This window comes from Pseudopipra pipra, chromosome 6 (genome assembly GCF_036250125.1).
Source record: "Pseudopipra pipra isolate bDixPip1 chromosome 6, bDixPip1.hap1, whole genome shotgun sequence".
Taxonomy (NCBI): Eukaryota; Metazoa; Chordata; class Aves; order Passeriformes; family Pipridae; genus Pseudopipra; species Pseudopipra pipra.
The window spans coordinates 5250399-5267623 of NC_087554.1; the positions used below are offsets into that span (position 1 = coordinate 5250399).

Here is a 17225-nt window from a genome sequence, read left to right on the forward strand (position 1 = left end):
GCAGAGGAGATGGAGTCGCTCTGAGGGCTACCAGGTCCCACATCACCCGGGAAGGTTGTGGGTGTTTGACACCTGTGGGTGTTTTCCCAGGTTATCCCCGTTTATTTAGGGGGTGACTGCTCCCACTCACGGCTTGTCCCGTAATGGCGGCTCCTCCCTCATCCTGGTGTCATGAGGGGACATCGGAGCTCGGCTGGGGGCTGTAAGTATGACTTCCAAATGGCCCTGAATCCTTGAGAGAACCATGCCAGCAAAGTGGTGGCACTACTCCTTTCAAGGAGTTATAGAGAGCGAGAAGGTCTTTCCTCCAGGCTGACCCCCCCAGCTCCCTAAGCCGGTCCTCATCAGAATCGTGCTCCAGACCCTTCCCCAGGGGATCCCTTCCTGCTGCTGAGGCACAACTGCCGCAGTTTCGCCAGCAGAAAAGGCTTCTTGTCCCGGACCTTGGGGGATATACTGAGCGAAACTGAAAGAGTTTTTCCGTGTGGCTGCCCTGCAAAAGGGGAAGGAACCATTTTTCAGGCACAACCGAAGAAAGCTGGAAGCCGCTGATCTGCCCGCGCGAGCCGAAGCGGCGGCTCGTCAGAGACAGTTCCCTGCACGGCCGGAGAACGTCAGGGACAGCTTCCCCGCCATTCCCTGCACGGCCGGGGGAGGTCAGACTCGAGTCTCCCGGACTCGCCCGCACGGCGCCGGTCCCGCCCCGCCCGGGCCGTGTGTGCCCGGCGCGGGCCCCGCCCCGGAGCCGTTCCCAGGAAGCGGGAGCAGGAAGCTGCGGCGGGCGCGGGGATGGCGGGCAGTGGCCCGGCGGTGAGCGGGGAGCCCGGAGACAGTGCCAGGCCGGGAGCGGGGTGGAGGGGCCGGCGCTGCCCGGGCGGTGGGTGCGGAGCGCGGCCGCCGAGGGCCGGAGCGGGACGGCCGTGCGGTCCCCGCGGTGCTGCCGGGGGGTGTCTGGCGAGGGTTCCCGGCAACAAGCGGCCCGTGTCCTGCCCTGCCTGTGCCTCTTCTGTTCCATCGCGTGTGGTTTCAGGCTGTGTGGGTGGCACTGTGGCTCCCGAGCGCGTTTAAAGCCTTTCCCAAGGCCGTGGACTGTGATTTCTGGTGTGGCAGAACTGCTGTGTATGTGGTGTAGAACCCATAAATAATAATGGCTGATAAGTACTTTGTTAACTGACAGTGTAAAGGCCATTGCCATGGACCTCATCGACCTCACATGCACAACAATCACAGCACCCACGGGGATAAAGGTTTACCGGGACCATATCCCATTGTTGAAGACCCCAGGACCTGTGATATTGTCAAGGCTACACAGTAAGTACACATTCTGAGTGTGCCAAGTGGTGAAATAGATGGGAGTGTCCTCAAATGTGAGCCAGTCTGAATATTCTTACAAAGGAAGCATTTTCAGTTTCATTTTCTCCCTGTAGTGGAAGAAGTTTTAATCGTGCTCTGGGGCACATGGTCTGACTCTTGGAGATGGTCCTTGTGTAGGGCTAAGAGCTGGACTCGCTGATCCTTGTGGGTCCCTTCCAACTCGACATATTCTGTGATTCTGTGAAGGAAGATCATTTACAGCTACTGTTGTAAATGTTTTTATCATAAACAAAGGTATTTCATTTCAAGCAAGTTTGTTAAGTAGAAGGTTTGTTAAGAGCCCAGCTCTTTTTGCAAGACTTCCATTGATTGCAATGTGGAATTTGTGCGAGTAGGAACTGCTGGGTGATGCTCACAGAGATTTATTCTTTCTTTAGTATGTGGCTGTCTCCAAACTGGAGGATATTTAACAAATGATAAATAAATTGATGGTTTTTTTTCTCATTCAAGATATGGAATGCTAGAGCGATGCAGAGAACTGGTAGAAGCAGGATATGATGTTCGACAACCAGACAAAGAAAATGTGACTCTTCTTCACTGGGCAGCAATAAACAACAGACAGGAGCTGGTTAAGTAAGTTCAAGAGTCCCTGTGAAAGTAACACAAGTATTCTGCCACTGTTACTTATAATCTCTTTGTTGCTTTTGTACTTGAAAACAAAGGAACCTGCTGCTTGAGAAGAAAAGCATGAAATTCAAACTTTAACCCAATAACCTTTGTGGAAATGTCGCTGCAATGTGAAGATAGCCTGGTTTCTTTATATGTGAAATCATGTAGTACATGAAATCGTTTTCCTGGGTTTGGTTTGTTTAACAAACATGACAGCTGATTTTATAAGTACCTTGCTAATGACTGTATTTTTTCTCAAACATTTTCTTGAAAAGTGTCCTTTACTGCAAAAACTTTTGTCGATTTTCTTCTCTAGTGATTTTTTTTTTTATTGTAAGCTACTGCCACATTACTAGAGTTATGTTATCATTAGTATATATTTATATCTTATTATGTTCTTAATCTTATTGTGTTGTTATTACACAGATATTATATTTCCAAAGGTGCGATAGTGGATCAGCTGGGTGGAGATTTGAATTCTACTCCCCTTCACTGGGCCATTAGGTATGTTGCTTGCAAGTGTAAATCTGTTAATATTAAAAGCTATAGTAGCATTTTGTGTGGTACAAAGAACAAAGCACTGCTTGTCTGGAGAAAACATAACCTTAAATAATTATTCTGGGATAACTTCTCTGAGTGCCAGTTCTCACATTGGAAGATCAGTGCTTTCTTCTGGACTGTCAGTGTTCTGCCAGAGTTGGATGCTTGGATGACTGCTTACAGGAGAGATTACTGTAGAATAACCACTGTATTCTAAATTAACAGTTTGCCCTAGGCTGATTTATTAAGGTGTATATTTAATATAAATTTCCTGATACAAACTTGTAGCTTAAGTATTTTCCTGAATAAAAGCATGAGAATCTGAAAGAAAATTGTTTTTTTGTGGGGTCTCTGTAAGAATTATTAGGGCAATGCTTTCATTAAAATACCCATTTGTTTCATCATCTCTATAGTTTCATTTCATATATCGTTGTAGACAAGGACACCTACCCATGGTCATATTATTGTTGAAATGTGGAGCGGATCCCAGTCTTATTGATGGGGAAGGATTCAGTAGCATTCATTTAGCAGTGCTCTTCCAACACATGCCCATCATAGCTTACCTCATATCAAAAGGCCAGGTATGTCGGTGATGTCCCAGTTGTTGTGTTCTACTTGTGAGTAGCTGTCTGTGTGTAGGATACCTTTCAGAATTAGCTGGTTTGTTTTTTACATGAAAAGCAGGTATTTTATAACTTTTTTCTGTGTTATAAGTTCAGATAAACTTAGATTTTTTTAATATATATTTAAAAAAACTTTTTTTTAATAGTCCTCCTTGTTCCTGTCATCCCCACATGTCCAGATTCACCTACATTTCAGAGTATTTAAAGAGCATTGCTAAGGCTATGCAGATTTGTGGTGCTATGTAAATGACAACTGGCATTTACACATGAGAACAAAAGAACTAAACATTTAAACCTGAGAACAAAAAGTATATGATGGATATACGTCATGAAGTATTTATGATTTGATTACAGTTTTGTAACTAGTCATCCATGGAATTGTCCATCAATTGAAGTATACAGAATAGATCATCAGACTAGGTCTGAATTTTTATTAATTTCTGTGTTTTCTTTAATTTTATATTGTATCCATGGTAGTTGATATCTCCCAACTTGCATCTGAAATAATCAGAATTAATGACAAGTGTAACAGTTTTCTAATAAAAATGAGAGAAGAGTTCTTATATGATCAAGACTGTTTCTTAGAAACATTGAGTGTTAGGATTTAAAGATTTTCTGAGTTTATTTTCTTTCTTATAGAGTTCTCTTTGGTAGAATAACTGCCTTCTGGAGTGTAGGTATAGTGATGTGTATCACAGACTTAATAAAGCTGTTAGTTCACCTATCTTCAGCTGAAAAAATCCAAGTATTTAATAATTTCTTTTAAGTAAATCTGTTCTAATGTAATGATAGGTGGAAGCAGGGAACAAGGAAACCTTCATTGTTAAGAAGGAAGAAAATTAGGTAATACAAGTGAAGTGTTTATGTTTTGAGATACGTAATCAACCAATCTTTTCTTGTTTTAATAAAACTGTTTTATGTACTTGGACATTCTGTTATGTATTCTGTTTACACAAGGAAGATGGTTAACATGATTCACTTGGAAATATCCTTTGTGGAGACTCTCCCTTAAAAGTGTCCTTAGTAGAAACTCAGAATATTCTGGAAGGAACGACATGCAAGACTTGTAGAGGGAAGAAAAACGTTTAAAGAAGTGTTGGCTTCTTGGCTTATGTAATTCGGTTTCTTTCCATTTTCTTTTCATTCGTGAAGCTAAGCCAGTTGTATAGCTCCAAATCTGACCACCTCACTGTTTCCTGAAATTACTGGTAATCACTTGCTTGTTGTTTTTTTCTTATTCTTAGAACATAGACACAACAGACTTCAATGGACAAACACCTTTAATGTTAACAGCACAAAAAGCCATTGGGTAAGTAGTGAATAACTGAGAAGGGTCTATTTTATTGTACCCAAGAAGTAGTGAGGTGAATTTTTTCTTACGATTCTTTTTTTCAACTGACATTCCTTTCACTTTCATTTGTACTAAAATATCCAGTATTTCAGAGATCAGGAGTTAGGAAGTAGCTCGTTGGATATAGCAAAGTCAAAAGAATTTCCAGAAGAAGTTTAGGTTTGTGGCTGAATCATCTGCAGCCGTACTGTGCTTTCCCCAAAATGAAAATAAATGGAAGTGGACACAGTGAAATGCATTTAGAACAAATTAAATGTGGAGATATAAGCTTACACATGGTGTTGTAGAAGATACAATCTGTGTTATAGACCTCATATTTGTTAAAAAGGTAAAATTACATAATCTGGAGAAAAACCTTCAAGGTGGGTCCTGAATTCTAAACTTGGAACTCTTGTTGATGAACTTGTTCTGAGACAAGGTGTTGCATATCTCCTGTTGTTTTACTGATTTTTTTTATAGGGCGTTCAAAAGTTTCATTTCCAGCTTAGATTCTCTTCTGTTTGTTAACTGTTATACTTTATTTTCATCTAGACCGGAACCCACGAGGTTTCTCTTAAAGTTTAACCCCTCTCTCAATGCTGTAGACAATGTTCAAAAGAATACTGCACTGCATTGGGCAATATCATCAGGAAATATCAGTGCAGTGGATCTGTTGCTGGAAGCTGGTGCCAGCCTCGACATAAAAAATGTCAAGGTATAATTTCTTTCATGATATTTCATCTCATGTGGCATAAATGTGTAAAATAAATGTAAAGAAAAATCTGAGCCCTCTTCACATTGGATGTCAATTGCAACAGGAGTTGACTAAGAGCAGATGTTCTTAGACTTCACAGAAAGGACTTAGCGCCTTCCTTGAGGTGTGACTCAAAGAATGCAGAGGTTCTTTGCAACATTTCTTTAATGAACAGCCAAACCTTGTGTTCCCTCAGCATCGTTTCATTTTCTTGGTGGTTTGTTTCGTTTCTTCATTTCTTGATTTGGCTGCTTTCTACTTCAGAACGTTGTCATAGAGACTAATGACCTTCGGTAGATTTTAAAAAGTAACAGTTCCTTAGTGTCCAGTCACTCACAAAGACTTCAAAATACATGTGAAAGCTAGTGTTTGGCAATGCCTGGGTTGGTCACATATGAAAGTCTTCCTCTTAATATTTGTAAAAACTGATAGTGAGAAGTATAAATGTTGAAAGTATCAATTCTCATGACTATGTAAATATGTAACTGGAGGCATTCCAGCAGATAACTCAAATGGGTGCAATCTGTTTGCCAGTGTCAGTTTTCAGAATTGCAAAGCACTGAATTAAGCATATTAAAACCCTGAGTTTAGCTTACTTTGCCTTAAAGAATAAGGGGGAGGGGGAGGTGGGGCTGGGAAGTAACTGCCAAGTTATTCTTGTTTTAGCTATATTAATTTCTTGCTTCTGTTAAAAAGGAAAGTATTTATGTGTTAAGTGCATAAATAAATAACTTCTTCTGTTCTTAAAGGGAGAGACACCACTTGACCTTGCTTATCAAAGTCAGAATCACTTCATGGTTTATATGATGAAAGAGGAAGGAAGAATGAGAAGCAGGAAAAATAACAGGTTGCTGAAAATAGTAGAGAAATATGAGGTAATTTCCCAAGTGATAACTAATGGAAATAAAACTACAGCATGCTGTGTTTAGAGTGATATGCAAATTAACTCTATTCTAACAAGCAACTTCTGAGATTTCTGAAATTGGATGCACAAAAAATATTCTTTAAAAGCACATAGCAGTGTTTCGAGTGGGGTTTTTTTGTGTCATTCCTCCTCCCCTGCTTTTGATGTGTTGATGTGTCTTCTCTATCTTGAGTCTTTCAGCATCTGTTATTACATGAAGTGAATACTTTTAAGTAAGTCTGATTGAATACTTTAACAATAATACAATAACAATAAAACAATAACTTGAATATTTTCACAATAATAATTTTAACAGCTCTTCCTGATGTTGGCATCTTCCTTGACATTCATGTGGGCCATAGGATACGTCGTGAACTTAAGTTCTGATTCTTGGCTTTTGAAAGGATGTTTGCTTCTCTGCCTGCTATTTGGAATGACACTATTTGTCAGGTTTGTGGCTTTTTTCTCTCTGTATGTGTATTTAATTGTCAGAGTCATGATATATTTTCAAAGTTTAGTTTCACATAGCTTAGAAGATACGTCCTGAAAAATGGTTGCAGAGTGTGTAAGAATTTAAATATATGTACTTTTTAGAATGAATGACCATAGAAATTGAATGTCTTTAGGTGTACACAATAGTAGTTTCCTGTCACGGAAAGATTAAAAAACCCCAAACAGTCTGTTAGCTAATTTTAATGTTAAAGAGTGTTATTGATGGTTTTCATCTGGCAGATACTGAGATATCTATTCACAGTGCTCAGAAATGTGTTTTATCACAACTTTTTCCTGCTATATTTTGGCAGAGAATAGGTTTTGCCTCCCCAGAGCTCCCAGTGTTATCCTGAGCTGGTTTGTACTTTTCCTGCTTTCTCCAACAGTTCCTGCAACAGTCAGTATTCATTGATGTGGCAAAGCTGTCTGTGTGCAAATAGACAGAGACTGTACTTCTCACCCAGTGCTACAACACTTCTCATATATAATATTAGGCTGGAACAGAGCACTTAGTAGGTCTATTTTTGCGTTGATAACCCCCTGTCCGTCTGGATAAAGAATCCTTTTGAGTGACAGTTCTTGATTGCTTTGAGAGACTTGAAATATACCATGTGCATGAAGTTTTTACAATAACAAACCAGATGATTTATATTCTATGGACTTGTGTTTTAAATATATTTTGAAAAATATTATTTTTTTATTTTAATATTCTTTCAGGCAACTCGTGGGGCTCAAGAATCTAAGGTATCTTCCCACAGCATTTCTGCTAAGTTCAGTTTTTTGGATGTCCATGACCTGGTTTTTCTGGTTCCTGCCCGATATCCTTTATACTGAGGAAATGCAATAGAACTGTCCCTATAGTTCCTTGTAAATCTAAACCTGGTCATGCAAACTAATGAGCAGTTCCAGATAATTCCACATGACTGTTAATGTCTGGTAACATTGGTTTACTTCCACTGGAGAGGGGCAAAGTAACTTTGACTTTAATTTAAAGTTATATATGGACTAAGAATGTGTACCTTCTTTTGTCTTTAGCAGATTTTTGTTTTTTTATAATCTGAACTATTTCATATGTTATTGGAAAATCAAAATGAAGATGTCAGTTATAAATCCAGTTGTTTCTGTTAGCATCTCCATGTGACTTCTTAATCTTCCTCATTGAGCCTCTCATACAGTATGTATTTTGGCATGTGGTATAACTGGATAACACATGCATTAATAATAATTTTAAAAGCAACTGGTCTTTCTAAAATGACGAGGACTTGACAGTGGTGTTCATGCTTCTGCCTTTAAAAACAACACCCTCCACACACACCCCCAAAAAGGATCAAATTTCTTTGTATTCCTTTGTGTAAAATAGATCATCCAGTCTCCTGTTTGTCTTTATTCACTCTGAATCCTTAGTATACAGTGGATTCATTTCTACCTCTCATTTGCTTTCTCTGAAGAGGTTTTTCACTGTTGAGTACAAAAACATTTTAGTAGTTTGCACTCTTTTCAGTGCCTTGCTCTTTTGTTACACGGGGGCATGTACTTATTGGTGAAGTTTTGTGGGAAGGCATTTAGGAAGATACTTAGAACTGTAAATAATTTTGTACTAAACCAGCTATAATATATTGCTACACAGTTTTAATTAATTTTTAGTTCAACCTTTAAATGGCATTTTCTTTTGTACTGTTCCCAATTAGATGTCCATAATAGAATTACCAGGATTAACTTCGATGAACTGATCAAGTATATTCCCGCTGGGGATACACACATGGTTGTCTAAATGAAAATTGTGTTATTCAGTGCTGTGTTGTGAAGTTTTAAGGTTTTCTTGGTGTCATCTAAATTAAAAGGGGAAAAAAATAATTCCAGTGATAGGGATTTGAGTCAGGCACTTTGCTGAGGATAGTAAGCACAGCAGTGTCCTTGAAGGTCTAACCATAGCTTGATGAGGTGGGTCAGTGGACAGTTTTCCATTTCACTATCCAACCCTTTTTCTCGTTAATGTGTTTTCCTTCTGCAACTGGTCACAGATCTGAATATTATAAACGTTTTCAGGATTTTAGTTACCTGTATTTGTCTGTCAAACTGTTCCTCTGGACTGAATGAAAATCCAGAATTTCAATTAGTTCCAAAAAACCAATAGCAATGCAAATAGACCACCAGTATCCACAAAAAATGTGCCATCATTTGACTTCTGCAACTGCACCCTGCAATTGCGTTGTAACAAGCAGCTGGTAATACGTGGTGCCAATATTTCATAATTTATCGTCTTGATTTTAATTAGAACTGTTTGCAGTGGCATTAGTTCATAAGACAAAGCAACCTGTCTTATGGTTGCAGCGCTGGATTTTTAAGGGTTATTTGCAGTACAGTTTGTAGAGTGACAGGGGTCACTGGAGATGTGTTTCAGACTTGGGCTCTCTGCCTGCTCCTTGGGAGCATCATGGACTGTTCTTAGCAGCCCGAGCTCTCAAGCTGGGTGTATGAATTTAATTGGTAAGAAACTTGTCCCACTCCACATTCCCCTGTTGCTGTATAGAGACAGTTAATCTTGGCATGTTTTTCTCCCCCTTTTGCCTGATGGTTGTAGTCCATAGTATAAAAGTTATGTTCTAATGTCCTTCAGAAGTATTAAGCAGTGTGTGCTTGGGTTTTTTTGAGTGACAAAAATAGTTTCATGATGGCTTTATTACATTCTTCTGACTGAGTATATACAACTGCTTTTGGCTGAAATGAACAGGAGAAGGTAAGACTGAGTGTTTGATGACTTAGGGGTGTGTGCAGCCGTCAAACAAATCTCAAAGCTACTGGAAGCTTTATAACTCTGCATGTCTGACTAGTTGTTTAAATAAAATAGAGAAGCTTCGGAGGGAAAAAAGAAATCAAATTCATTTTGTATCTGTTGAACATTGAAAGGCAAAAGTCTGCACTCTGGTAGGGAGGATGACAGGGAGCCATATTGTGATTCAGATTTATACAGTTGTAAAAATCTTCTCCAGCACTCGAACTGGACAGATACTCAACTTCTCTGATATGATGGCCTCTGAAGGACAGAGAAGATCCAGCTATAAGGGTGAAGATAATTTTTTCTATTTTGCGTGTTGCTTGTAAAATAACATAAACTAATTTTAGAATATTTTGTTTGTTTGACAAAGAGTGCTGATACGTGGTATAAGAATATATTCCTTAACCTGACAATTACATATAACAAATATAATTCTTGAAATCACTGTCATGTTCAGCATGATGGGTCTTCTTTATTATTTCTATAAAACTTGGAGTACTGATCCGGGATATATAAAGACTTCAGAAGAAGAAAGAAAAGAGGTAGGTGATTTTGGCAAATGGAAGGGCTGTAACCTGGTGCAATATGTATGTACTTCTGGTTGATTTGTTTGGCATTATGTGCAGCTTTGGTAAACTTGAGAGCAGTGCGATATTCTTCCTTTAAGAGTTTTTAGCGAGAGAATTTCTCCTCCTACTGCTTGTTTCCTTATCTTCATCATCCTGCTACGATTTCTGTGCCTCTATCTTTTTTCACTGAAGTATGAGCTTGGCCAAACATCTTACAGACCTGCTAATGTTATCTGTGATATAAATTCACATAGAACTTCACTTAAAAATAGAAATTCTATATGGTTTCTGCTCCAGTTGTTTGTGGCTAAAAAGAGAGATGAGCATGGAGAACTGTAGGAGAGCAGTGTGAATGAGTCATACCTCTCCTCATCTCCCTGAAGTCTGGCTGACTGTATGAGAGTTGTCTTGTATGTAAACACCATCTCACTTTAAAAAATATTTAATTCACATTATTTATTAATTTTGGCAACATAGAGATACTTTTCTGTGTAATCTTGTATTGGTGAAGCTGCATTAGTTTTTACTGGTTTGTGTTTTCTTGTGGACCTTTTTAAATAGCAAGTTCTGTCAGTGCTTGGCACTCAAAATACTTACAAACGGCAAAAGTCACAATGTAAAAAGCTTCACAGCACCTATGAAAATGTGATCCAAATACAAGTCCAAAATACTTTGTCTTTCAGAACATTGTAGGTCTTGCAGAAGCAGGTTGCTTGGACTTCAGAACATTCTGCACATCGTGTCTTGTAAGTGGGCCTTTGGTATTTTTTTTTTTTTGTGAACCTGCATTATACTCAGTGCTGCTATAAAAAGCATTTTCCTCTCTGTCATTTGAATGTTACACGAGGGGTTTTTTCTATATTGTTTGGATTTCTTTATATCTTTTACAGTGACAAGAGATGATATGAGCTGATTGGACTGTAATCTTAAAAAAAAACCAAACAACTATTTCCATCTCTTTTTTAATGTAAAATTAAGATGTATGGCTCTCATCTATGTTCTGTTGTGAGGTCTGTTACACAGTAACTGTGCAAAATGTGCCCAACCTATAAGATGATGCTTTAAACTTTGAGCAAAACAGATGCTTCTGCTATGAGTGTATTCTTTTCCTTCATCCTCAACTAGGTAAGGAAGCCTTTGAGATCTGTGCATTGCCTTGCTTGCCAAGCATGTGTAGCCAGATATGATCAGCATTCTTTGTGGACTGGACAGTGCATAGGTGAGAGTGTGTGTTTTATCAAATTTGCAAATGCCACATATTTTAAAAGTTGCAGAAGTAACATTTATCTCCTTAAAGAGAGAGAGCTCACATGATACAAGAATATGCAGTTGATACTGAAGGACTCTGGTAGGTGCCAGAGGGAAATTAGTTAGATGGAACAGAGAAAGTCTATTAAAGGGATAGAGTAGTCACCGTAAGAGTAGAAACCACAAAGTCTGGAACTCTTTCTTTTGAAAGAAGAAGGAACAGGGGATATGATTGAGATGTTAAGAAAGAAAGAGAAAAAATATGAAGATGGTGGCTAAAGTGAATGCAGAACTCTTACTCAACAAGCACATCATACTAAAACTAGGGATTTAAAATTAGTCCTGTCTTTACATGGCAGGCAGTGAAATTTTGGAACTTGCTGCTGTAAGGGTTTGCAGATACAGGCAGAGTCAGAAGGTTCAGAAAGGGGTTAGACTGACTTTTTGGACAATGTGTCCAAAAGTAGATACTGAAAGAACTAGACAAGTGTGCACACACTGACATTTTAAAGCAGTAGCTGTGGATGAGGAGAGTGAACTCCAGAAATTGGCCAGGCTTGGGTGTCCTCCCAACCTTCCATTGCCTCCTTCACTGTTAGAGACAGTTGTGAGAGGAGCAGCTGGACCCCTGAGGTAACCCAGCAGGGCGTTATTCATGCTCTTGTGTTCTTTCCTCTTGCCCTCTTTCTTCCTTCCTGGCTCATTACTGGTGATGCTCAAGATATTAAGGTCAGACCTTTTCATCTGTAACAATATATTTTTACCTTTTTTTTTTTTCCAGTAGCTTTTTTTTGTAATATTAAATCCTTGGAAATATTTTTATGGTGTTTGCTATTTACAAGGTGGTAGGACATCCTTCTGATGCATTGTCTGGAGGCTCTGAGCAATATGATTGTAATTTAAATAAAGATATTTTTATATCTTCATGTAACAGTTTCTCTGACAGAGGTCTGGGGTGGTTTTGTGTATGTTTGCAATTTTGAAGTACACGAGGTCAAACAATCAAATTGAATAGCTTAGACTTTTCAGCAGTATGAGACAATTTTACTGTGCATGGAGGAGAGTTGTGATTGCATAATTAATCCTCATCTAGCTAAAACAGCTGAAGGCATGCTCTGAAGAAGACACAAATCCTGGTTGACTTTATCAAAACTAATTCTATTGTATAAATTGGAGTGGCTTACAGGAGAAAGTTGAGAGAGAGATCAACCTTGTCAAGCTCTCTTGTGGATGGCAGAGGTAATAACAAGAAATGGTTTTGACTTGCTTTTTATTCCTATTTAACTTCAGGGGAAATGCAAATACTGCTGAATTTTGAATTGTCAAACTTTTTTTTTTATTTTTTTCCTTGCCTTAATTTCAGGTATTGGGAACCATTGTTATTACCTGTTGTTCCTGACTTTCCTAACAATGACAGGTGTCTGGCTGCTCTATGGAACTCTTCTGTGTATGTATCTATGAATTTATTTTACTTTACTTTTCAAGTACATGTGTGTCTGGTCTTTATTTTTCAGCATTTTGTTTCCAGCAAGTGTAACTATACTTGCACAAGTGATGCCATATTTCAGCAGTGGCATTATTGTGTAAATAAATGACAATACATCATGTCTGAGTCTTTGCTCAAATATCATAGTTCTTGCTCAACACAAACATAATAAGATACAACTCTAGTGGGATGTCCATTGGAAAATGAAATAGCAGGAAGAATTTTTGTTAGAGGTGAAATAGAGAAGCCATGTGGAGGAAGGTTACAGGTTCTAAGCTGGATGCCCTTTACTGTAATAGAAAATAAGTTTGTAAATACATTATTACAAAAGCTTTATTGATTTTGTTATTTGGAAATATCTGTATTGAATACCTGGAAGCATTTCTTTTTGGTTTTAATGCAGTCATAACTTTGAAGAGAAGAGAACTGTATATCTCATTAACAGATCTAAACTGTTACTTTTAAAAATTAGGAAATTTCTTAGAGGGGAGAGGAGAAACATTAAAATGTAATTCCTGAGGGTGAATTACCACAGCACTAACCTTTTAAATAAAAAAGCAGAGGGAGTTAATTTTATTTCATATTGCTTCACATTATGTTGATATGAGGCAATATTCAACATAGAATGCAATGAACCAGCCATGCCAGTGGAGGATACAGGTCACTTGTGTGAACATGAGTTAGTGTTTCCTGTGTTTGGGTGTGTTTGGGTGGGGATCTTATGTATGAAAAAAGCATGTTATTTTCTCCATTTCCTGTATGTGAAGGAATGTGGGAAGAAAACCTCTTTATTGCTCTACTGATACAGAGAAGAAAAAAAAAGTTACTTTCCTTGTAGTTTGGGGTTTTTTCTAATACATTAAATACATATGTGTTAGACTTAATTAGCTTGTAAGAAATTTGCAGGAATTGGACATCCCAGTTTACGTCTGTTTGATAGTGGTAGAATACTGCTTTCTTGGAATTGTCACCATCAAGTCTCCTTTTGTTGATGATGGTGTTTAAGAGAAATGATAAATTCTTGTCCTAAAAGTTACAAATAAGCATGAAGCAAAATTCCAGAAGTCTTGACAATGGGAGATTATGACACTTCAATATAATGTAAAAAGAGCTTAGGCAGTGCCTTGAATGTTCTTTCTGTGGATTATGAACTCAGAATGTAAAGATTATGCAGCCAGAATAACAAGCAGATAACCCAATGTATCTATGTGGGTGCTTTTAAGTGGGAATGGGATATATTAAACACGGTATTTCTAGAGCCCGTTGCTATGTAATATTCATTTTGTGCAAATAATCCTTGTTCAGTTCTTAAGGGCTTAAAAACATAATTAACTGGTTGTATGTCTTCTCAGATTGGTCCAACCATTGTCCAACAAGTTACCACCAGGATGGAGCATGGACATACTTCACACAGGTCATGTACTGCTCTCCCTGGGTTTCCTACATCTCTGCAGTTGCCTGTTTCCACACTGTTTGGGCCTCCTTGTGGCTCACTGTTCAGCTTTATCAGGTACTATTTTCCCTCAGTTTATGCTTAGAACTTTTCCCCAGATGATTTGCTCCCATGAAAACCTTGTGTCTGCTTTCCTTGACTGGCTTCTGTCACAGCAAGGAGCTTCTCTTAAATCTCAGGGCAGTACTTAAATGCACCCTGTTAAAAGCAGGATCACAGTCTGCAAATCATTCCTACAGCTGAGTTCTGGGTTTACTACTCATCAAAAATTCCAAACCTATAAAAAGTATTTAAAGAAAACAAATGTATTTGACAAATGGAACTGGTATTAGTGCCCCAAAAATGACACAAAAGTTCAATAGCACAATTAGTCCTGAGTTTAAAATTCAGTGGCAGAGCTCAACAGTGTGTCATTAGACACATTGCAACAATAAAAGTACATAACCTGGATTTTATCTTGTCAAATTTCTTTTTTATGTTTTTCTCAGAGAGAGCTTGGCTATGCAAAGAAAGAAAAGCTGTCCTAAAACATCTGGGAAACAGCTCGTTTAGCAGCTTTTAGGAAAGATGTCACTGAAATATGTGTTAAGCACACTGAGCTAAAGACTTGTCTTATATCTTGTTTAATAAAAAAAAAAACAACTCCACAATTGAAATGTGTACTGCTAGATTCCTGCAGTATCCAAGTCACTGAGATATTGTGCTAGGGGAAAAAAACCAGGATCTAGGAAGGATGTTTACAGTTAACTACTGTGTTTCCTACACAGTCATTTCTAAATGTACTGCTTTGTGATATTTTGTGTGTCATTCGGTGAAGGACCCTTGCAGCCATTTATGAGGGTTTATAAGATTCGTGTTGATTAAAAAATTTAAAAATGGAATAGGTAAGGAAAAATGCAGAAAAGAAATCAAAGTTCATTGTTGAAACTCAGTGAAAGAAAACAGAGTCAAGAAAAGGGAAAAGTTATTGTTGAATCTCTAATATGTACTTCTCTTTTGCTCAAGTATTTTGGCCTTTTTTCAGGGGATCTTTTTCTACCGTTTTGTGTGGTAGAATATAGACAAAGTCTGAGGAGATTGGTGCCTAACTGTGATGGATCTTAGACTTCTGCAGACATGTGTGGAAGTGCAGTCTTTATAGACAGCCCAATTAAGCTTGCCTTGTCAGTGGAAGCATTCATGTTACAGCTTGCTGGGCTCTGTTTTAGCCTAAGTGACATTTAAAAACATACTTCTCAGTCATCAGTTATAGCAGTAGTTACTTATTAGTTAGATATGGCCAACCTCCTTTCTCATTAGTATCTTTTTGCATCACCAGAATTTTGATTTGTGGTGTTCATGTTGTAACCATTACTTACATTTTCCTTTCACTAAGATTGCATTCTTGGGGCTGACCTCTCATGAAAGAATGAATCTCCTGATACAGAGAAAATCTTCTAAGCATCCTGTTTCACTCAGGAGAACTCCATACAAGTGGGTATTGATTAACAGAGTATTTTAAGTGATTTGCTTCACTGCTTTATAAATGCAAAAATATGATGTGCTGGTCATGCCTGTTAAGAGTTGTGCTAAGAGGAGGAAGTGGACTTTGTTTTCCTTACTGAGAACTTCCTTTTCTCTAGGAAATAAACAACCAGCACAAGACCTGTGGGTTTTTTGTGCATGACTGTGTGCACAGGAAAAACATGTGCCAAAATCAGTCCATAGCACTAATCAGTAGACACTATTTTGGAGTGGGGGAGAGCTGTCCTTTAATTTGTTCATCAGTCTCTCTGTCTGTTGTGTAGGATCAGAAAGAGAACTAAGACATGAACTGGCCCCTTTACAACTTCTCTTGTAGTATTTAGAGAAATTGGTACCAAGGTTTCCCTGTTTCTTTGTTTCCTTATGTGTTAACAGATGGGATCTTACTAAGGACTAACTTTTAAATAGTTGAGTTCAACTTCATCTACTCTCATTTGTTAACGTAAAACAGATTGTAAAAGTTCACCAAAGGAATAATGCTCAATAGAGAACTGTTTAATTAAAAAAACCCAACTCCACAATTTTAAAACTGACAAGTTTATATCTGAAGTACTGTCTTGTGGTGAATGTGTAGTTTTGATGCTTGCAGTCTTCTTTTTTTAGGTTTATTAATGCATATTTTTCTCCTTTTCAGTCTTGGATGCTTCCAGAATCTTGCAGACTTTTTTCAGTGCAGTTGCTTTGGTGTGTTCAAACCCAACATAATTGACTGGACCAAGCAATACAATGTTTTTCATCTGGCAAAGGAGAAAAATGTTCATTCTGTGTGAAGTTTTGCTTAATTTCTAAAATGGTTGAGCTGAAAGCTAAATAAAACTGTATATTTTGTTAATTTTTCCAAATTCTTCTGAAGTTGCTTGGTTTTACTATTGTTTCAAATATTAAACCTTATCTTGCATAAGCTACAGCAGGTTTATATATGGAACAGTCATTGTGTGTCTGTGTGTATATGTAGTTTGAGCTGAAACTATTTAAAATTTTATGTGATGAGAGGACACTAAGAATATATTTTTTAAAAGTAAGTTTTTAGGGCAGAATTTCAAAACCACATTGGTACCCTCTGCTTTATCCTTGCAGATAATAAGACAATTACATTTGAAAATTAAAGTGAATGTTCATATTTTAAAACTTCATGTTATGGTTATATTGTAATTTTGTTTCTTATGCTGTGAAAACCTCCATTAAGTCTTTGTATTTGAAAGGTTTACATGTAATAAAATAGAGCTTTCATACTTCTAAGTGTATTTTTGCAGACTGAAATAGATTCAAGGGGCATGTGACCAGTGAGGTTTTTAAGAGCAAGTAGGCACAAAACCATAAGAGAAAGCCTGACTCTGCCTTATGTTTTCCACGTATATGCCTTGTTAGTGTATGAAAATGGGTAAGTTCATGATGAAAAATAGCAATGTAAATAAAAAGAGGGAATTATTCCCAGCTGCATGCATAGATCTTTAATGGCTAATGTCGGCCAAGAAAAGGCTACAGTGTCAGTCTGGAAGGGCCACTTGGACACTGTGGTGTGAATATAAGTCAAAGTTGGTAG

The 17225-nt window shown here is 38.0% G+C and overlaps 1 protein-coding gene across 3 annotated transcripts; it reads left to right on the forward strand.

Annotated features, from left to right (window-relative positions):
* The first annotated feature begins 86 nt into the window (after nt 1-86).
* On the forward strand, nt 87-16921 carry ZDHHC13 (zinc finger DHHC-type palmitoyltransferase 13). Of its 3 annotated transcripts, none has more exons than XM_064657167.1 (18): nt 87-202; nt 1178-1311; nt 1825-1947; nt 2410-2487; nt 2960-3104; nt 4391-4455; nt 5029-5191; nt 5980-6105; nt 6451-6584; nt 7344-7444; nt 9820-9944; nt 10655-10717; nt 11097-11190; nt 12396-12458; nt 12583-12666; nt 14058-14215; nt 15534-15631; nt 16317-16921. In XM_064657167.1, the coding sequence occupies exons 2-18, from the start codon at nt 1214-1216 to the stop codon at nt 16450-16452; spliced, it is 1854 nt and encodes a 617-aa protein (XP_064513237.1). In that variant the 5' UTR covers nt 87-202; nt 1178-1213; the 3' UTR covers nt 16453-16921. The 3 variants fall into 3 exon arrangements, with proteins under 3 accessions (XP_064513237.1, XP_064513236.1, XP_064513238.1); XM_064657166.1 differs by lacking the exon at nt 87-202 and adding an exon at nt 686-810; XM_064657168.1 differs by lacking the exons at nt 87-202; nt 12396-12458 and adding an exon at nt 686-810.
* The last annotated feature ends 304 nt before the right edge of the window (nt 16922-17225 follow it).

Excerpts from the sequence above, each read along its gene's own strand:
- ZDHHC13 (XM_064657166.1), top strand. The coding sequence starts at position 790 with ATGGCGGGCAGTGGCCCGGCG. Across the intron at positions 811-1,177 it reads TGGCGGGCAGTGGCCCGGCG|TGTAAAGGCCATTGCCATGG; the intron begins GTGAGCGGGGAG and ends GTTAACTGACAG. Across the intron at positions 12,459-12,582 it reads CTCTCTTGTGGATGGCAGAG|GTATTGGGAACCATTGTTAT; the intron begins GTAATAACAAGA and ends CCTTAATTTCAG.